General features: G+C 35.7%; 4 protein-coding genes across 4 annotated transcripts in view; 2 read left to right on the forward strand and 2 right to left on the reverse strand.

Moving 5' to 3' along the window:
• Positions 1-1,786, forward strand: part of LOC109111207 (potassium voltage-gated channel subfamily KQT member 4) — a 41,556-nt gene extending 39,770 nt beyond the window's left edge. The window contains exon 14 of the mRNA XM_042745375.1: positions 545-1,786. Coding sequence (XP_042601309.1) covers positions 545-748 — 204 coding nt within the window. The 3' untranslated portion in view covers positions 749-1,786. The remainder of the gene's footprint in view (positions 1-544) is intronic.
• A 3,479-nt stretch (positions 1,787-5,265) lies between these two features.
• On the forward strand, positions 5,266-11,006 carry jtb (jumping translocation breakpoint). Its single transcript, XM_042745500.1, has 6 exons — positions 5,266-5,498; positions 6,246-6,435; positions 6,567-6,607; positions 6,691-6,782; positions 8,964-8,969; positions 9,383-11,006. Exons 2-6 carry the CDS (start codon positions 6,332-6,334, stop codon positions 9,542-9,544), a joined length of 405 nt encoding a protein of 134 aa, XP_042601434.1. The 5' UTR covers positions 5,266-5,498; positions 6,246-6,331; the 3' UTR covers positions 9,545-11,006.
• si:ch211-191i18.4 (uncharacterized protein LOC799350 homolog) lies at positions 10,805-12,419 on the reverse strand. The gene is made up of 3 exons (XM_042745202.1): positions 12,103-12,419; positions 11,899-12,021; positions 10,805-11,189 (listed from the first exon to the last, which is right to left on the reverse strand). Exons 1-3 carry the CDS (start codon positions 12,232-12,234, stop codon positions 11,082-11,084), a joined length of 363 nt encoding a protein of 120 aa, XP_042601136.1. The 5' UTR covers positions 12,235-12,419; the 3' UTR covers positions 10,805-11,081.
• A 941-nt stretch (positions 12,420-13,360) lies between these two features.
• On the reverse strand, positions 13,361-14,496 carry cart4 (cocaine- and amphetamine-regulated transcript 4). Its single transcript, XM_042745236.1, has 3 exons — positions 14,215-14,496; positions 13,855-13,935; positions 13,361-13,752 (listed from the first exon to the last, which is right to left on the reverse strand). Exons 1-3 carry the CDS (start codon positions 14,338-14,340, stop codon positions 13,645-13,647), a joined length of 315 nt encoding a protein of 104 aa, XP_042601170.1. The 5' UTR covers positions 14,341-14,496; the 3' UTR covers positions 13,361-13,644.
• Positions 14,497-22,610: the final 8,114 nt, after the last annotated feature.

Consider the following 22,610-nt stretch of genomic DNA (forward strand, 5'->3'; position numbering starts at 1 on the left):
TTTAAAATCATTTAAATAGCTAATTTAAAAACAGTTTTAATAGAAACCTTCTGTTTATTATGACTTTTTTTTATCAATTCTTAAATAATAAAAGTATTAAAAAAATAATAAAGTATTAATAAAAATCCTTAAATAATAAAAGTATTAATTAAAAAAGCATACTGACTCCAGACTTTTAAATGGTAGTGTATTTAAATAAATACAGGTAAATGAATTTCAGTTCATTTGAATTTAAATTTATCTTGAATTTAAATCTTGTTTTCCATCTAATCCAAGAAGTTTTTTAGAGGTTATTTATTATTAATTTTATAAGGTATCTTTAATATTTCAGTGTAAGTGTGCTTAGTTTTCACATGTTATGGCAGTAATTCATCACCTGGTTATATTGCAGCCTATTGTGTTTCACATAATAGAGTTGTGGTTTTGAAAACTGCTGATATTTAATAATATCCCAAACTAATTTTCCTGAACATTATCGGATCATCATAAAATAGCACTAGATCTTGTTGTACCTTGACTACAATCTCTTTTTTCCCCTTCTCAGGTGCAGTCAATCGAAAACAAGCTGGACCTGATCCTAAACTTCTACTCCCAGTGCCTGAAAAAGGGCTCGTCCCACTTCACCCTGTCATCCCTGCTGGAACCCGACTTGACCTCTGACTACCACAGTCCCACCGATCAACGTGACATGTTCCCCTCCGCAAACACCCTTAATATCTCCCACTCAGACAGTGGCAACATGGAATGACCCCAGAGACACCCGGCAGCAGTCCCGCTCTGACTGTCGCATCAGGGCAACTCTCCAAAGGCTAAATACCTCCCTAAATTAACCTAGCACAGTTCCTCTAAACAACTGCTGTATCCTTGCATGGGTTCATCCTTTGCACAGAGGATGGTGGCTTCTGGCCAACCTTTCTAGACTTTGCCTTGCAAACTATGCCCTGATATTTCGCAATGTCCAGTTTTTATTTGTAACAGTCTTTCTTCTTTTTACTTTATTTCAGCTGATTCAGGAAAGTTTTAGAGAAATATTCTTACATGGATGAAGATATTATTGAGGTTTTGTTGAACATTTGGACTTCTTCCAGTAGATGGCTGGAAGTTTTATCTGAAGTGGTCTTTAACCGTCACTTTTTATCAGTCTTCCAAAACATGTGGGGATGAATCTCTTGACTGCATACAAAACTGTCCCCTTTACATTTCATTGATGCTATTTCTTTCTGGAAGTCTCTGTGCCAATATCGTTTGTTGGTTTTGTTGAGTTTTTGATAACCAATAGGCCTGCAGAGCAATTCTATTTTTCTGTCTGTCTTTTTTTCTATGAAATCAGGGCATTTTGAACTGAATTTGAATTTTGGACTCTCCTTCTCGGCCTTGGCCTTACACTTTGGCCTGATGCAATAGACTCCTTGTGCCACCAGAAGTCGCTGAGCTTCTAATGAATGTACTGCATCCAGTACTTTTCCTTTATTTATCACTTACATGTCCTTTGAGAAAACGGCATCACCGATTGCTATAAAGAGCAGCATGATAGACTGATGGACAGTATTTCCACCAAAGCATCTTCTGTCATTTTGTTCTTGCATAGTTTCTCTTGCCACTTCAGGAAGGAAGGAACTTCAAAATGTGAGACCCTCAGGTTTCCTTCTCACATCTCTTTGGCTTATTGGGTCCCTCTCTTCTGCGATAGCACCCTGCCACTGCATCATCTCTCAGAAGCCCACCGTGCAAAAAATAAGAAAATCAAATAAATAAATAAACATATTCTTTGATGAAATAGCCAGCATTAAAGTGCATGTTAATAGTTTGAATAGTTCAGGCAAGATTGTTTTAATTTAGTGGGGTTAGTTATAGAGGCTATTCATATGCTCTTCTCTCTGATCCTCAGCCTCTTTGCCTTGCAGCCCATCTCTTCATTCAGCATGTGCATCAGTTTAACTGCAAACAAACAAGAGGGTCAAAAGTAGTCTATATCTTCTCCCCAAATGAGACTCTCAATTAGTTGAGATTTAAAGGCATATTTCACTCAAAAATGGTAATTTATGTCCTTCCAAACCTGTATGATGGACATTTTTCACATTTATACACTGTTAAAGCAATCAGTAAAAATATGGCACAATATACTGTATTAATACTGTACTGTACTATATTAGGAATTTTTATTTTATACAGATGTTTTACCCATAGTTTTAATTTTGCACTACATTGCATTATGTTTTAGAGTTAATGGAAATGTCTGTAAAATTACTCGACAGTTACCAAAACATTTTCCTTTTCTTTTTTTTATACAGTGTAGGGTTCTCCAAAAGCAGAAGTTTTTCCAAAACAGAAAAAAAAAAAAAAAAAAAAAAAAATAATATATATATATATATATATATATATATATATATATATATATATATATATATATATATATATATATATATATATATATATACATATTAAGAAATTGATAATGTTGATTGATTAGCTGTGGTCCATTTTTTTCATCTGTGGAACAAAAAAGATATTTTAGAAAATGTCTCTGTGGCCCATACAATGTCAATGGGGTCCAAAGCAGCATATCTGACCCTATAGGCCTTAATCAGGTTAGATGCCATATTAAAGGATAGTTGACCCAAAAATGAAAATGACCCCATGATATACTCAACCTCAAGCTATCCTAGGTATATATGACTTTCTTTTTTCAGACGAATACAATCAGAGTTATATTAAAAAATGTCATGGCTCTTCTAAGCTCTGGTCGAGCTTTTGCAGGCCAAAAAAGTGCATCCATCCATCAAAAAAACTGCTCCACACAGCTCCGGGGGTTAATAAAGCACAGAGGAGAGTGCAAAACACGGTCACAAATTATAAGTACAAAACAAAGATTTCTATAGAAAAATTATGGATTTTGATATAAGCCAAGAGAAGACTGGTTTTCCTTTGCTGTAAACAAAACTTCTCACAAGACTAGCATATTCTCACTGGAGCTTACACTACACCTATGTTATCCACAGGAACACAACTCTTTCATGAACGCGCAGCAGAAGCTACAAATTATTGCCATTATAAAGCATGGAAGAGCCAGGACATTTTAATATAATTCTGATTATGTTTGTCTTAAAGAAAAAAGCCATATATATCAGAAAATCAACTCCTACAATGACTTGTTGGTGAGTAAATCATGGGGTAATTTTCATTTTTGGGTGAGCTATCTCTTTAAATTTAAAACAGTTGATAAGGAGACTTTGAGGACCAGACTTGCAGTCTTCACAATGGTCCTAGATCATGTCATTTTCACAACTCGCAACTTTCAAAACTTTTTTATGTTTTATTTTCTCTTTTAAAGTTTTTTTTTCTTTTTTTTCAGAAAGACATTTCATCAGCTGAACAATCGGTATATTGTCAAACAACAGTACAATCCATTGAATGAACACACTGTACTTCTATCCCTCAAGACTCGTTTTCATTCCTGTCAAAAATGAAATACAGTGCTACGCTGGCTAAAAACTATAAAGCCGTACACATTTGAAACAGCATGAGTAAATGATGACCGAATTGTCATTTTTGGGTGAACTATCCCTTTAATTCTACGACGTTTCACCAGGTTATGACCTCACAGTGAATGTCTTGTTTTGCTACATTCATCATCCCTTAAAGATCAATAGGTCAGAGATCAATCCGGCATGAAGAAATACTTATCAAACATTATTTTTCTTGTCCGATTATTCAGGAACATAAAAGATTCTCCTAGTGTCTCACACGTGACCTTAACCTCAGCCATGTACAGACTCACCACTATTTTTAAAGAATTAAGTAAACTAGGAGCACTGAGACTAATCCGAGTCATTGAGATGATCATTGATGCATGATCTCAACATTAATATCTATGCATGCACTTATGGGACTGGTTCCAGCTTTATATGACATGCAGTTCAGGTAACAGACAGCATGGAGGGGTTTGTAGGGAATACAGCACTCCTCTGCCTTACTGACATAGCAAGAGCACACTGACCATGTGTTTACGGTACAATGGTGGACCTAAGAGATCGTTTAGGCCACTTATCATGGCATTCATTCATTATTCTAATGGACAGAACTGGAGTACACGATTCAAGAAGAGTTTTCTATATTTACTTTTCTCTTGCACCTTCACAGATTCCAATACATGCGTTTTAAAAAACTCATTCTTCTTTCACCACATTTATTTCTACTGGACTGTATTTGAAAACAAACACTTGTTTTCAGAAGTTCTTGTTTCCTGAACACACGCTCTCTTACTTTTCTGTTCCTTTAAACAGAACTCTGAACCTTCAGGCATTACGTAATACTTTTTCCCTCATTGACATTATTGGTAACTGCTAATGTGAGAGGTAACTTGATCTATAATATGTATGTTTAACTCTGACATGATTGTAAAAAATGAATAAATCCAGATTTTGTTTATGAAATTCAGGTGTAACGGATCTCTGAAAGTAATTTACAGTAATTTAATGCTTTGTATACATTTTTAGTTGGTGAGAGTAAAAATAATACAGTTAAACTACTGCTAAACATATAACTAAACTGTAAATACACTTTTCATAGATTAGTGTAAATTCATAGAATTTTCAATCCATTTAAACATTTTAATCAGTTTAGTGCATCATGAATAAATGAATAAAAGTGATTTATTTCAAAACAAAACAAAAAAAAATCTTACTGACCCCAAACTTTTTCATTTTAGTTAGAACAATCACAAAATGAAGACCAATATATTATATTCTTTGTGCACAATTCAAATTTATAGAATGCGCTTAAATTGTATGGTAGCCTATAAGATAAAATATAACAATCATAAAAATAAATGGAATTAAATACAATGTCTTAAATGTAATTAAATCTAATTAACAATAAAATGTAATGTTTTCCTGCAGAAAACAAATCCTGCAGAAGTCTAGATGTGTCATTTAAAACACAGAAGTTTTCATCTAAACAGGATTTGAAGAAAAGTTCAACTGTACTAAATCTAACAAAGATGAATAAAAGAGGTGAGTGGCTCTTCACCAAAAATATATAGGCTATCCTATTTTGTTTGGATAACAGTAGCTGGTTCTCCAACCATATACATTTATGCAAATTTTAAATATTGAGTTGTTTTGTTTTGTCTACATGTTCTAAACCCACGGGTAATTTATTACATTTAATAAAAGAGTTACTGTGGCTTTCCCAATAGCTACAACGATCCATACATACATATCCAAATACATTTGGAGAGGATATACGGACGTGACTGTGGAGGGCCGATCCACTGGAGGGCGATACACTTCAAATCTGATTCGAAAGCCACGTTCTCCTGTGACGTAATCCTCTCCGTGTCAGTATGGCAGACAGGCCCTTATCTAGAGGTCTCTGTGAATAAAGACATTTCTACCGTGTATTCAGATCTAACAGTCGTGTTTATATGTGGTGATCGCTGGCCGTTAAGTGTTTCGGAGATCCTCTCGTGGGAGTGTCCTCGGGTGATATGATTTGGGGTGAGTACTGCGTGTTCGTGTTGAGTTGGAGCTTATCACACTTTTCTCTGTTTACGAAACTCGTGAGCTCATCAGCGGTCCTACTTCTGTATATGTGTCCACAATCGACGGTGAGCGAAGTCGAGTCATTTTTTTTATGCGGCGGAAGTTGTTGTTTCTTCCTTTTTGTATCAAACACTACATTAATCTTGATTTAACGGTAGGTGTTTTTCAGTAACGTTGAACTGTTCTCAAAACCCCGTGAGATGTAAACACTGCTTTGATTTAATCAGTTAATCCAGTTGTTTATTATGTAAATGACATTACGTTTTAAGTAGCTTTAACGTAGTTTGCTAGTTTTTGTCAGTAACTTCATGTGTGGCTTCATTGTAACGTTAGTTTAATCGCTCAGAGCTTCCTCGGGGTTTTTAGCGGCTCTGCTAACGTAGGGTCCACTGTAGTAGAAAAGTGATACTTTTTTTATTAACGTACTCTGTTTTATATATTTTACATTTTATAGGTGTCTTGATTTATCACGTAAATGGCAAAGATAATAAGATGATGTCCGTTTGATCAGAATTGCCTTCAAATAGTCTGTCAGGCTGATACACGGAGCACTTTACCATTTTGAGGATGGGTAACAAATTTCTATCTGGATATTTTAGATCGGTCGTGAGCCCTGTGTCTGGTTGCCCGTTGACAGATTTGTGTTTAGTGTTTATATGACGGTCGGTGTATTCATTTTATGTTTCACTTGTGTCTTTGTAGGTACTTTGTATGTTTTACTGCTCTGAGGAATGAATCTTTACACTATGAACCGGCAGTAAACGTCAGTTGTGTTGCTACATAAACGCATGTGCACCAGAGTGATGGAGAGTGACTGTAGGATCCCTATGGCGTGTCTGAGACCCCGGATCCTGGCCCTGCATGCTTTATTCTGGGGCTTAGTGTCTCTTAGGTGAGAAAAAAAATAAAAAATTATACAGATTGCCATAAGTGATTTTCTTCTAATGCAGAGTAATTTGAAACTAAGTTTTGATCATGCTCACTTATTCCAAGTTTAAACTTTTTTTTTTTTCTTTTTTCTAGAGTGTTTGGAGCAGCTCTTCTTAGCGATGAGAAGGCAGCAGGTACTTACGAAAATCAGGATTTCATTAAAGAATGTTCTTGTAGTGTACCAGGTTGTAATTGTCCTTATGTTTTTATTTTGTAGTTGCGGTGACAAAGGCAGTGACAGCACCGTGTTGGCAGCTGGAGGAGTTTGTGGTGGCTAAAGAGTGCAGTGCATGCGAAGGTTTGCAATCGGTGAGGGTATATACACACACACACTCAAAACTGTTCAAAAGCAGGGCTCCAGACTGAGACCAAATGGTCGCATTTTGCAATAAATTTTTTCTGCCTGTGTGACTAAATTTTGTGTGTGGTTGCCCTGGCACGACCACCACATCGTTCAATTCATAAGCTCTGCCATTTCTGTTGCATGGTGTGCGCAGCAAAAATAAAGCGAATATTGAGGAAACGATTGTATAGTTTTCAAGCTAAAGTAAAAGCGGGGGTGGGGGGCATGCAAGCCCTGTCACCAACAGCAAGTTTAGTTTTACCGGTACTTTTCTTTTTGTTTTCATTTTGAAAAGCTTGTTATCTTTGCTGTTTACCTCATGTTATGCTATGGAAGCTCTTTTTTATTTTTTTATTTTTTATTTGATTCCTCAGTGTTTGCTAAACGTTGTGTAATTTGGTCGGTATGTAATACAGCATGTGGTGTATGCCTCATCTTATTCGGGTTTTTTAAATAAACGTTTCTTAAGCTTTTGTTTTAGTCTTAAAAAGTGAAATATGTACAGGGTTGGGAAGGTTACTTTTAAAATGTTTAAAGATTACTTAGATTACTTAGATTAGATTACTTAATTTTAGTAACTTTAAAAATTTCCTAAAAATTTTAATCTAAATACTTTGGAATACTGAAGGTAAGGAGCATATTAACTTTAATGTCTTATTTTTATGTTAACCACCTCTAAATAAAAATGAGTGGCATGAATGCATTTAAAACAATTATAAATGCATAAATAATGATATGAGATTAATGTTTTAAATATAACATTTTGAACAGAGAAATAAAAAATGATGGGAAGAAAATGTTTTTAAATATGAAACTAAAACCGCCAGTAGGGGGTGGCTAATCACTGTGTTAATGAAAGAGTCATGGAATCATTTGATTCATTCAAAGGGACTGATTCATTCATGAATCAAGCAAGTCCCTGCTTCATCATGTGCATACTATCCATCCTATCTGCCCTAAATAGTACTGAAAATTACGAATATCACATAGAATTTAGGATGAATAGTATGCATAGGCAGTGATTTTATGAATGTAATTGAATCATTCTCTCAGCTGATTCGTTCAAAACGCGGCTTCATTCAGGAACCAAATGTTGCTCGCATACGCACAACTCTTCTGATGTGGATTTATTTTGTAGGCAGTGGTTTTTGCATTAAGTGAAAACAGCCATAAGTTCTATTTACACCATGTAGGAAAAAAGTAGTATTTTCTTTGCAACAAGTGATAGTAATTAGATGCTATTAAGTTTGGCATACGGCGGATTCAAACTCGGGTCAATTGCATCAAATCTTATCACCCCGTGTCGCAAATAGGTGTCTTTTTAATGGTCAATCCCAACCAGATTTGCTCTTAGTGTAAATAGACTCCCCATCCCTGAATATGTATAGATTATGTAAGCAAATCAGACAATTATCTTTTCTAGTAAAACGTGACAACAAGATGGCGAGTTCAAAGGTGAAAGCATCCGAAGACCTGCTTATAACAGCAAGAGAAACTCCCGTTCACAAAATTCAAATCACAAATAGCCTACTGAAGAAAAAGAACAGGTTGAATGTTAACCACTTTCATTTCCATATAACTATAAACTATGATAAAAGTTCATCAGCATGCACTGATTAATCCCATGTTGTAGCAAAAAAAAAAAACAAGCGACCAAATCATGTGCTGAGAAAGTTAGTCACAAAAGAGCAACTAGTGGGAAGAATGAGTCTGGAGCCCTGAAAAGTTTTTTTTTTTTTTTTAATGTTTTAAAGGTATTTTATACTAACCGAGGCAACATTGAGTTATTTACAATATTACAATTTAAAATAGCTGTTTTCCATTTTAATATATTTTAAAATGTCATTTATTCCTGTGATGCAAAGCAGAATTTTCAGCAGCCATTACTTCAGTCTTCAGTGTCACATGATCCTTCAGAAATCATTCTAATGATCTGGGACTCAAGAAACATTTCTTAATATTATTGGTGTTGAGAACAGTTGTGCTGCTTAAGAACATTTTGTAACATTTGTAACTTAAGAATTTTGTAACATTCTAGAACTCTATAATGCATGAATTGTGTACACACACAGCAGAGCATTTCATTTTTGTGAATTAATTTAAAAGTTTCCTCTGCTTACCTTGTAAACCCGCTGTCATTTTTACAGAAAACTATATCAGAACACAACCAATAGAAAAGATCAACTGCACTAAATCTAACAGAAACTAACACAAAAGAATACAAGATCTCAACCAAAAACAAACAAAAATATATATTTCTAATAACATTAGCAAAACAGTAGCCAGTTCTCCAATCATATACATTTATATGCATATTGAGTTGTTTTGTTTTGTCTGCATGTTCCAAACCCACGGGTAATTTATTACATTTAATAAAAGAGTCACAGTAATTTTGTTCTCTGTGGTGGAGACACTGCTTCATTTTCGCAACATTCCACTTCTTTCCATGCAAATTAAGTTCACAGTTTGGAAGGCAAAATAGCAAATGTTAATCTGGTTTACAATATTATTAATCCAGCCAACTAAAAAGTCAAACTAATTTACTTCACTCTTTCTCTGTTTTTGATTCAGCTGTCGCTCTACCAAAATGGAGGAGCATCTCTTTTGGAAATTTGAGGGCACAGTGCTGGCTCTCACTGTTGTCTTTGCAATACTGGTGGTCACTAGACAACGCTCGCTTGACCGCCAAGCCTCAGACAAAGTTCGGCGACAGATAGAGTCTATTTAGTAGACCGGACTGCACTAAATGTTAATGGGCCTGTGGCCTGGTGTTATAAACTCTCAGTAAAGGGCATAACCCTACATTTCATGGAGGCTTCCAGACTTTATCACTGGTTTTATCTTACTGGATGCAGAAAGACAAAGCTCTGAACAGGCACAATGTGCTTTTACTCCCAGACTGACATTAGTTGTGGATGCTGCTTCTGTGCAGGATTTAACTAACAAGATGTAAATCTCAAGATCATCCCATCAAATCAGCAAACAATATGCAAGACAGGAGTCTAGTCCCTATTTTGTAACAGAAGATGTACAGATCTGCGTACACCTGTTCTTTTAAAAGCTGTGAAGGTGATGTGTGTAGAACAAAATATGGGTGTGTTGCATGTTTTCAATAATCCAAAAGCACATCAAGTATTTTCTCAAGCTGAGAATGAACTATATGGTCAAAGTCTTGAAAGAATATACGATTTTGTGTGTCATCACAATGGGTTTATGTTAGTCAAGCTGAGTTTTAGTGAATATCAAAGTTTTGGGGTTTGTTCATTTGGCTTCATATATTTTGGAACACGCTACCATTCATGAAATCACGGATGTCTTTTTCCTGACTTTCTCCAAACTGACACACTCGTCCATCCATTAACATCGACATGTTTCTTCCAGTAACATTAACAGTAATTTAATGAATCTTATATGTGCAGTTGCTGTTTGTTAAATCCTTATTTTCAGTATATACTTTTATAGTGTTTTTGACACATTCTTTAGAGACTTGTAGGTGCTCTTTATTAAAGGTTTAGGTTTTTTTTTTTTCTTTTTTTTTCATTTATGACGTTTACTTTCAGTCTTTGCCCTCCTGAGTAAAAAAAAATGTTTTATATAAAATTATGTGAACAAACGTCTTGGTTCATAATGTCAGTCTCAAAAATACCAGCTCTGTACTCATTTCTGACTGATATATGCAAGACTGCATTGTAGTGTATGTTAAAGCTGCTTGACTTGAAATGAAGAGGATGAGATGTATTGAAATCAACCCACCTTTTTGTTTTATTATTAGTTTTTTTTTTTTCTTTATTTTGCAACCACTTCACAGCAAAATTCAATATTGGATCTGCATCTCATTTGTTGAAGGTGATATTTTGTGCCATCATCTTCAGAAAGACTTTACTCTGCTGGTTTTGGGTACAGAAGTACATTTCTAACTTTTCCCCATAAGTTTATTTACATTATGATTGGTTTGATAAGATAATGCCTTTGTATTAAGGCTGATTGGTGTTTTTTTTTTTTTTTTTTTTACTCCACAAGTTAAAAAGGAAGCCATGTGAATTTGATTGAACTTTGTCCCATAACTGATTTGAATGATCTATTTAAAATGTAAAAGGTGTATTTTTATGAAAGATGAGTGACGTTTCCTGTCCTCTATTGAAAATGAACTGAGGAATAAATGGGCAAAAGGAATTGTCTGCCCTTGTTTGCCTGGTGTTGCGTGATTCTGTCATAATGGAAAATTATGTATTGTGTGATGTAAGTAAAAAAAAAAAAAAAAAAAGTCACAAACTCCATAAAAAGAAATGAGTGCACTTTGATCGTTTTGGACAGGAGCAGATGTGGCCATGCCGAGAACGTGTCATCGCAGAACAGAACTTTGCTGTATTACACTGTGGAGACGAACAAAAAGACAAATGGTAAGAAATATTTCTCGACTGCAAGTTTTTGCTCAAGTGCACACACTGACTTGAACCCAGAGTTTCCTACCCTGAGTTTAAAAAACCCAAGGGACTTGGAATTTTATAATTCCCATTAAAATAATGACCATTAAATTGTGTCACAATAACAAGAAAAAAAAATATTAGTCTGCCTCTCAGAAACTAAGTGTTCATCTGCCAAAAAAATAAATAAATAAAAATTCTGGGACTACTATTTTTTTTTCATGTGGTCTTCGTTCTTAAACGGATAGTTGACCTAAAAATAAAAAAATGTTTTGTATTTATTCACCCTTAAGTTGTTCCAAACGTGTATGAATTCATTTCTTCTGTTGAATAGCCTCAAAAGATTATATTTTGAATAATGTTTCTAACTCAACAGGTAGCCATTGACATCCATAGTATTTTTTCCATACTATGGAAGTCTGTGGCTATCAGCAATGTTTGTGTCTACAAACATCGTTCAGAATATATTTTTCTGTTGAGCAGAACAAAGAACCTCATACATGCATGAAAAAACTTACCACTAACACACGTTATTGTTTAATTGAACTATCCCTTTAAATCCAAAATCTTGCATGAGTTATATTACTTTCATGCAGAACATGCACAACAGTCGTGTTTGTCAATCTATACAGACTTCTAATAAGCAAAAGTGAAGTACCAGAATGGTTATCCTCCTCCTCTTGAGACGTCTGCATACGCCTGGAAGACGGTTGAACTTTCTCTTCAAAATGGGCACGAGCTGTCTTTGAAGATTTTCGTTATATTCTGCCACAGCTCTTGTCTGAAATAAACAGTAAGTTTTCCGATTATCCAAACGACCTGCGGTGCAATTTGCCTGCGCGCAGTATTTGCCCTCACTCACCGCTTCTGTCGCGTCGTCACTGAACGGTTCGGTCGGTTCGAGGTCTGGCGGTCTTGAATCCACGCCGCTGATTTCAGAATAAATGTATACAGCACAGTGAAGCGCAACGAGAAGAACTGATACATTTGACATTGTGTTTTTATTATAGTCACGTAGGAGTGCTTCTAGTCGCGAGGTTTCCGGCGTGAGTTTTCACGCAAAGTCTTGTGGGATTTAAAAGGTCTTACCTGTTTCTACGTCACATTGACCCCCCTGCTGAAAGAGCGGGATGATGAGATAGTCGAGGGTTTATCACGGCCATTATATGTAGATTTCTCTTCCCTCTAAGTCATTTTCTTCAATTCATATAATAGTGATTGGTGACCACATCATTTCCTGTGGACAGATCTCACAGCAGCCTAATCCTATTTGTTTCAAAGAGGATTTAAGAAACAGAATGAGTCTAGATCTACCACCAGGCTTTTCAACAGACTCTCAGAAATAAAGGTACAAAAGCTGTCACTGGGGTAGTACCTTTTCAAAAGGTACATATTTGTTCCTAAAGGGTTTATTTTGGTACCTTAAAGGTACATATTAGTACTTAAAGTGTGTATATTAGAACCTAATAGGTACAAACATGTACCTTTTGAAAAGGTACCGCCCCAGTGACAACTTTTGTACCTTTATTTCTGACTGTTTGCATTGTGTAATGTAGGCTTGTTATTCTTACTTATTGTTATTGTAAAGTGTTTCTGAGAAAATGTATAGCTTTGTTTAAAAATATATAAAGTAGGCTATTAATTATTTTTATAAATATGTTTCAGCAGGGTTTTCAAGCAATGTTTCAGTAACCACAAAAGTTATCTTACAAGTTTTGCGCTAAAAAGACTCTTACTAAGTCTTGTTTGCCTGAGAAGATAAGGCAGCCTTAGCAGAGGTACGATCTCTAGCGATTTCCGATGAGTATCGGAGTGTCACTGCATTAGATATAGACTAATATATCACAAATATAATTACAAACCGCTGACGCTTTTAAAGCTTTAAGATGAGCGCTAACTGCGCTAAAGGCGCCAGAAGACAACTTTGGTAGATTGCGCACCGAAAATCGCTGACATCATTTCCATCAAACACTTAATTTAATCTCAGCCTTTTGTTATTATAAGATTCACTAGAAACCAATGATTAATGATTATTCAAGCTGTTGATCATGCCACTTGTTAATCGTCATTGATCGCACCCATTAGCTACCTGCAATGACTCACTTCAGACCTTATTCTAGCAGTTTTTACAGTTTTATTAAACAGTTACATTAAAAACTCACAGAGAATGTATACATACTTCCATTTAGAGTAGACAGTGTTCAGAAAGAATTAGCATAAAGACGTTTTATTCACTTAAAATAAACGTTTAGGCTACACATAGACAAGTTTACGAACAAAACAACAGTATCAATACATCACCCATGTCATTTCACGCGTTATAAATAGATGAGGTGTCCCAAGCATTGCTGTCACGAGTTTCTTAACACAGTGCCTGAGAGAGAGGAGAGCTGCGCGAGCTCCATCAGTAGCAGCGCAAGAAGAAAGTATTGCAGGCTGTTCCTCGCATGCAGTCACACAGTCGCCCGATGCGCGGTCCGTGCTTCATGGCGCAGCGCTCCCCCACATCACACTAAGAAACACGGTGCATCGCATTAGATACCTGTATAGTCAATCTCTTCTACTTGATGATGAACGCTATTTCTAAGAAAACATTAAAAATTAACGAGTTTACCCTTGGAATGACACTGGCTTTTTTCTCCACAGATATCCGATTGTCCTGATCTCCATCCAAAAGTTCATCGAGCGCCTCAGCCTAAACACAATAAACGGGGAGAAAGCATGCATTTCGAAGACAGATGGATTAGAAACGAGAATTTAAATATTAATCTAAGTGAATTTCATGCTTTCATAGTGATGAACATAGTTTCCCTTGAAATTTATGAACCCATTCAAAGTAGAGAACTCAATCCTGATTGTTTACGCTGCTCACATACTGTTTTTCAGACGTAGCGGAAACTTTTTTTTTTGCGTCAAAAGGTTGAAAATGTACTTGTGGAGTTATGCCATATGACACTCTCGTTGATTCTCTTACCAGGTCTCTTTTGATGAGCTGCTCCTCTTGCGCGCTCAGTCGGTTGTCCAGTGACACCTGACCCCTGCAGACGCAGAGCAGCGAGAGGAACACGCTCAGGTACACCGCCGCGCGGACGCTGTCCATGGTGCTGAATGCTTTGGCGTCAGTAAGGTAAAACTGAGAATTTAAAATACAAAATCCTTTTTATACCTATTTTCTGTTTTAGCAATAACAGCGTTGAAAGTTTTTCTCGGCGCTTGTGCTCTTGTTGCCGCTTTCTATTGCTTCACTGGGTTGCTGGGAAACTTTCTCTATTTATACGATGTTCCTGCCACCTGATGTATTCACGTAACGTCACTGCATCCGTTTTCAGTAGGCTGTTTTTTAAGAACCAGCTGGGAGTCGGTTTGAATCAGAGATGATATCGCTTTTGATATCCGTGCAGGTTAAATCCGCTGTTTGTCCGCTAAGAGAATGTATTTATTGGTATGCGATTGTTTGAAATGACTGTGGTTGTAATAGTGCACCTTGTCCTCTTTACTTAATGAAAAGAACACTGTTTCATTTAAGTACATAATCTTAAAAAAAAAAAAAAAGGTTCCAGTGGTCTTTATTCAAGGGATGAAAGGTTTCATGTAAGATTCTTCATCAATCTAAATGCCAATTAGGACCTTTTTAAAGATCATTTTCAAGACTGTAAAGTGAATTAGGTAAATTTAGCAACCTTGTGGCATTAAGATGCCCAAAAAGGGTTACAAATTACTTGTAAGATCATAAAGTACAATATGTCTTTGTATTATTTCCTCTCTCTTTAAAACTGCATAACTCCATAAGTGTGTTGTTCATGTATTAAAAAGTCAGTCTTGGCATTTTCTCTGTTTGTTGTTGTATCAAAAGTTCTATGAACCTTTAGCAACAGTGAGCACAATAGTTAAAGAGTCGACAACAGTAAATGCATGCTGTAAAAACATGAGCATCAATGGCAGTTCACCAATATATTCACCATATAATTATCTATAAGAATATAAAAGTGCTTGCCCATATATATTCACACATAGAATAGTATATATGTCCAGGTGTAACATTGGTTTGTGAACATATTTCATCATATATCATTTTCCTATAAACATCTGACCTAAATCTCATCTGTCAATGCTCTGTCAATTTTCATCCAACACCACGTGTTCTGACCTTTGTATGCCAAGATTTACTTGAAACGTGTGAAATGTTTGACAACATTGTTTTTTTTTTTTTGAATTGGGGTGCAGTATGTGAGTATTTGGCATCTTAGATGAATGGACAGATTGTTTCTGCAAAAAGTGCTGTGATGTAATGACAGCATAGTTATCCAACATCACAAGTTTAGATATTTAAATGTGATGTCAAAATAAAAACATTTTACAGACTACATCTCAAATGTTATAGTTTCTCTGAATCTTTTATCTCTTAAATTGACTACGTAATTCTTTTTTTAAAAGTAGTCTTGCCTTTTGTCAGTTTTTTTATTTTATTTTAAATCTCTTTTAAAACAATTACCTGGCAAATATGAACTGAAGGATCAAGCATTGCTAATAATTACATTTAAAAATATATATATATATATCTCAGTTCATTTCTAAGAATACTCTTAGTTCTTACTCATTATTTCACTCTGGGTTTTTTCCCCATATTGTCCTGAGCAGACCATGACAGGATGAAGACAGATCTTCGACAATGTCATACATTCTGATTAGGTGCGGTTAGATGTCTGACATTTTCAACACCTCAACGTGTCTCATTTCTCTCCTCTGGGGGAGTCACTCATCTTCTCAGCAGCTCGTAATTAAAGCTCCGCTCATCTCATGCCAAAGCTCACATTCTTGTAAAAAAAAAATGGAAGAGTGGGAGCCATTAAAGGATTAGTTCACTTTCAAATTAAAATTTTCTGATAATTTACTCATCCCCATGTTTATGTCTTTCTTTCTTCAGTCGAAAAGAAATTATGGTTTTTGATGAAAACATTCCAGGATTATTCTCCTTGTAGAGGACTTCAACAGCTACCAAATGGTTAAAGTTCAAAATTACTGTTTCAGTGCAGCTTCAAAGGGCTCTACACGATACCAGACGAGGAATAATGGTCTTATCTAGCGAAACGATCAGTTATTTTCTAAAAAAAACAAAACAAATTGTATATGCTTTATAAACACAAATGCTCAACCTTGCACTGCTCTGCGATGTGCGTACATGACTTCATGTAATGGACCCTTTTCACAAGACTGTGATGATGCATTTAACAGTCATCAGCATCATAAATTCTCGAAATGTATGTACATTTATAACACTATTCTTTGTATTATATTACCTTTGTATCAAAGTACAAAAACCTAGTTTATGCTAATGCGAGGGTGTTTCTAATGCAGCGTCTATGGGAGGGACGGTAAATTTGACATGGTTCTCTCTTCTGACTGCCGTTTATCAGTCTCTCTCAGTTTTTGCCCTTTTATTGATGTCAGGAAAGCACTATCATGGAGTTTTTCTATTGCTATTTGAGCAAATTGAAATGCAAAAAATATATTTGTGGTACTCTCCCATTCACTGCTCTTCAAGTTAACCCAACTATGATGACTTCCGCTGCTGAGAAACCCGGAAATGTGAAAAAGGTCCATACATAATCACGTTGAAAAGTGCACGCATGACGTAGGCAGAAGTACCGATTCATTGTTTACAAGTCGAACATGCATTTTTTTTAGCAAAGGTGTTTGACTTAGTCTTTGCACAGTGACTTGAAGAAACTCATCCACATCTTGGATGTCCTTAGGGTGAGTAATTTTTAAGCAAATGTTTCATTTTGGGTGAACTGGTCGTTTAACAAAGCTAGGACTGCTTTCATTTTTAACCTCCCCCAAAAATGTATGTATGTATGTAATGCACTGAAATCCATTCACTTGCTCTCCATGTGATGTGATTTCAGAAAGGTGAAAAAAATGTATTATTAATATTCAACAGTATCATCAGTTTAAAAACAGTCCAAGTATCAACATCAGAGTAAAACTGATATTTACTGTAATTAACACAAATTACAGCTGATATTTTAAATATCTGATACTGAGTGGTCCTTCTTTGAGAGATGTATAAATGTGTGTGTGTGTGTGCGGGCGTGTGTGTTAATGTGTGTGCGCTGATTGTTTGCTCCTTGCATTATTCAGCAGCGCTGGATCTGCCACAGATCCACATCTCTGGATTGTCAGACCATTATTCAACCCTTCACCTGGTTAGCACAGTAACCTTGTGGAGTACACGAAGGAGCCAGGTTTATACAAAATGTATGACCTGGTGCATCTAGAATCAAATGGAAGACCTTACCAAGAAGCACATATGCTCCAACGTCCCAAATCAGTCCATGAATGTGAATGCAACTATTGCACACAAGCATGTGCCATCTACGTGTGTCCCATTTGCCATTCAGATACAACCATAGATAGTGTCAAGGATCCTAAATGCTCATTCTTGGGGTTGTGTGTTGATATTTTGTCAGCAACAGCTCTTATCCTGCCGTTTTATTTGAATGTGCGAGACATCCGGTTTTTTTTAGCCAATGTTGGGAAATAGCAAGAAGAATAACAAAGTGCAGTAAATCAACGGGAAAACTGCACTACAAACCAGTGTTTTCATAATTAAGATAAAACGTTCAAATAACATGGTAAGACAAGCCAGTTTGCAAAATCAAGCAGCTAAATAAGCTTTTTGTACAGTGAAAAAATAACTGGAAGCGAATGACACCGGAAGCCAGTCCCATAAAATTTAAGTGCATAGCGGCCTCAAAGGGGGCACTCACGAGCACCCTTCTGAAAGCTAAAATGACGAATGGGACACCCTATGGTCTCGTAGACTAAACGGACTACTGTACACCTTGTCACATAGCAGCTTTTAGGAATTTCTCTGTTTTTTTGTTATAAGTCAGAAGTGACAAGGAGGCAGCTTCCCGCAATAGAAAGAGCAGTATGATTGTTTTCCTCCCCGGTGTGGGCGTGGTCTAAATGCGCTCTGTCTCTATATGTAAGGTGGGAGGAGTTAGATCTGGATCCAACCACGCCCGCTGAATCTTGTGTTCTGCAGTGAGGACCATCTCTCACAGCTCGCTGTTTCGTTTATGAATGAATCTGCATTTTTTAACAAATCTAGTGATTTAATGATTCAATGACCCATTTGCTTCGTTCCTAAATGAATCAGCCGTTTGAACGAATCAAGACAGTGACTTGACTTTCTGAAGACAGTGACTTGATGCCACCTACCGGCGGTTTCAGTTTTATTTTTAAAGTATAAATTGAGTAATTTAAAACATTTAATATTTCTATTTTCAAAACTTTATATTTAAAACATTAATTTCATAACATTATTATGAAATGCTTGTTAAATGAATTGTTGATGCTGATTTCATTTGACTAGTAACTTATTCTTCCTGATTGTATCTTATTATTTTAAATGAATGTATTGTTTAATTAAAATTATGTTAAAAGTTTATAAATCTACATTTTTTGGCACAAAAGATGACACATTTAATAAAGTTAGAGGCATCACAAAGGTTAAAAAAAATTAAGGAGTCAAATATCGCCTTGGGAAGACCTAAAAGGTTTAGAGAAAATATGAAATAAGTTTAATGTTATTATAGATAATAAAGGGTTTTATAATTAAATATTTCCAAAAGGTCATCTAAAATTACACGTTCTTTTATGTTCCACAGAAAAAGCTACATGAATTAATGATGATAAACTTTTCGTTTTTGGGTGAACTGTCTGTTTAAGTTTAGGTAAGCTGCTGTAATGCTAAAAGTATAATTTTAGTACATTTTCAATTTTAAAAAAAGAACCTTCAGAACAGAGCTTCAGATGAACTTAGAATAAACCTGTCAAGACCACACTTAATGTGAAGCAAACATTTCTGACACAGATGATCTGATAATTGAATATGACATGCCAAGAAAATGTCCAGAGAGAAGTCACATAATTAATTTGCCAGCAAATGATATGAATCACAATGTAAACATCACAGAATCCATTAAATAGATTCAACAAACAGAACTCGACAGTTTTTAAAGGCAGAATGTGAAGAATGCATTGTGACATCATCAGCTGAAGTGATACTTTGTGGCCAAGTCCTACCAGATTTTTGTTTGCATTGCATCTCGTTTCTGATTCTGCTGGCTCCTGATGGCTTGGTCTGTTTAGAACAGAACTGAAAGTGGTCTGACTGTGCAGGGTGAGAGATGAAGAATAACTCGCTTCATCTCTCCTTTTCCTCGCCGTCCTCAACTGGTCTTTACCTTATAATTGTCAAAACTGATATGAAAGTGTTGATATGGAAACACAATAGGGCAGGAAAACAAAGAACATGACTGAAATGAATCATTACTGGAGCATGACCATGAGTGCGAATGATCAGTTATACTGAATGAAACATCAGACTGGCTGTATAAACCCACTGATTCATAAATGAAATTCAAAAAAGTAACATTGACAGATATATATATATATATATATATATATATATATATATATATATATATATAAGATATATATATATATATATATCCATAATGTAAATATTTATATTCATATATATATATATATATATATATATATACAGGTCCTTCTCAAAAAATTAGCATATTGTGATAAAAGTTCATTATTTTCCATAATGTAATGATAAAAATTAAACTTTCATATATTTTAGATTCATTGCACACCAACTGAAATATTTCAGGTCTTTTATTGTTTTAATACTGATGATTTTGGCATACAGCTCATGAAGACCCAAAATTCCTATCTCAAAAAATTAGCATATTACATCCTACCAATAAAAGAAAAGTGTTTTTAATACAAAAAAAGTCAACCTTCAAATAATTATGTTCAGTTATGCACTCAATACTTGGTCGGGAATCCTTTTGCAGAAATGACTGCTTCAATGCGGCGTGGCATGGAGGCAATCAGCCTGTGGCACTGCTGAGGTGTTATGGAGGACCAGGATGCTTCGATAGCGGCCTTAAGCTCATCCAGAGTGTTGGGTCTTGTGTCTCTCAACTTTCTCTTCACAATATCCCACAGATTCTCTATGGGGTTCAGGTCAGGAGAGTTGGCAGGCCAATTGAGCACAGTAATACCATGGTCAGTAAACCATTTACCAGTGGTTTTGGCACTGTGAGCAGGTGCCAGGTCGTGCTGAAAAACGAAATGCAAAATTTGCTTTCATCCGAAAAAAGTACTTTGGACCACTGAGCAACAGTCCAGTGCTGCTTCTCTGTAGCCCAGGTCAGGCGCTTCTGCCGCTGTTTCTGGTTCAAAAGCACACGCCTGTGCACGGTGGCTCTGGATGTTTCTACTCCAGACTCCAGACTCAACCCAAGGTCTGGAATCGGTCCTTCTCCACAATCTTCCTCAGGGTCCGGTCACCTCTTCTCGTTGTGCAGCGTTTTTTGCCACACTTTTTCCTTCCCACAGACTTCCCACTGAGGTGCCTTGATACAGCACTCTGGGAACAGCCTATTCGTTCAGAAATTTCTTTCTGTGTCTTACCCTCTCGCTTGAGGGTGTCAATGATGGCCTTCTGGACAGCAGTCAGGTCGACAGTCTTACCCATGATTGCGGTTTTGAGTAATGAACCAGGCTGGGAGTTTTTAAAAGCCTCAGGAATCTTTTGCAGGTGTTTAGAGTTAATTAGTTGATTCAGATGATTAGGTTAATAGCTCGTTTAGAGAACCTTTTCATGATATGCTAATTTTTTGAGATAGGAATTTTGGGTTTTCATGAGCTGTATGCCAAAATCATCAGTATTAAAACAATAAAAGACCTGAAATATTTCAGTTGGTGTGCAATGAATCTAAAATATATGAAAGTTTAATTTTTATCATTACATTATGGAAAATAATGAACTTTTATCACAATATGCTAATTTTTTGAGAAGGACCTGTATATATACTGTATGTATATATATATATATATATATATATATATATATTTATATATATATATGTATATATAAGACTTTATTAGAGCTTTGTAGATAACTTTGTTTAAATACAGGTTTCTATTAAATGACAGTGAGACTCACAGAACCTGTTTTCTCAGTTTGAAACGAACCTCACTACACTGTGATTTAATGATTAAGTGATTTAATATAAAAGAATCAAACTTTCTACATTAGGTTACACCAACAAAAGTCATTTTTAGAGACAAGTCAGGCATAAATAGCTCCTTAAAAGTAGCTTTTGTTTATCTGGTTCTTATTCATCCCAGTAACACCAGTGGTTTTTAACTCTTTACTGACACTGATTGGCCTGGATGCATGAATTTGGTTTACTAACTGATTCACTGATTCGACTCAAAGTTGTTGAGGTTTATTTCATCACAACATCAGGTACTGCTTGTTTAGGTATTTTATTACTCACTCATTTGTTTTGAACTGAATAGCTCACATGTACATCACAATACTGTTGTGTCTGTGATATGATTTGTTGTTAAGCTGTTTGGTTTGATTTTTACATTTAGATGCACCTTTACATTTATGCTGTTGATGCACTTAAGCCACTGATTCAAAATGTTGTATGAAGTTTTTGTTTTGCTGTTATTATTAAAAGTTAGTCAATTGCATGATGCTACTGATCATGTGATCTCAACATTAGGGGATGATTTCTGTATCTAGACTACCCTATCTGGAGTTTTTTCATCTTATGTGATTATTTTAAGCATATTTCAACGAGTAACTCTTTTGCAATTATAATTTTGTGCACATGCCCTGAAAAGTTATGTTTGGTGAGCAAGTCTGAGAACTCTGCTGGAAATATAATTAGTAATGGTTTTAATGGTTAAAATAGTAATTGTATTGGTTTTAATGGAAGCTTTAATGGTCTCTTTGGGTCTCTACTGGTAATGTGTTGCCTTCTACATGTTAAAACCACTAAATAAAGTGGAATATGGTCCAAAACACTACAGGTAATGGTTTTAATGGTTAACAGTTGATGGTAATGTTTTGTATATGGTATTTGTAGTGAAAAGCCATTAGAACTTATGGTGGTTTATATTGTTTTAAGCAGAGAAAAGACTGCAGTTTATCTGAACAATTGTAGTCTGGTACCCTGTCTGGAAGTCAGTCTGATCTATTTCTCATTCCTTATCCTTTAAGAGCCAGTCTTTGAAAAGAGAACATATCAGCAGACTAAAACGTCAGATTCAGCCGGTGAGATTTTCCGGAGCAGAACTGGCTCCCTTTATCGGAAGCACATCTCAGAGAGCTGCTTTAAAATGAGCAGTACAGAACATAAACTGTCTGAAGAGTTCTGATAAGAATCCATTTTAGATATCGCCTGTCGTCATCAGCGCTGAGCCACATTACAACGTTTCTGACCTTACTCTGTTTGTTTATAAACCCCTAGACGCCTCTGT

Source organism: Cyprinus carpio, chromosome B19 (assembly GCF_018340385.1).
Source record: "Cyprinus carpio isolate SPL01 chromosome B19, ASM1834038v1, whole genome shotgun sequence".
NCBI classification, from domain to species: domain Eukaryota; kingdom Metazoa; phylum Chordata; class Actinopteri; order Cypriniformes; family Cyprinidae; genus Cyprinus; species Cyprinus carpio.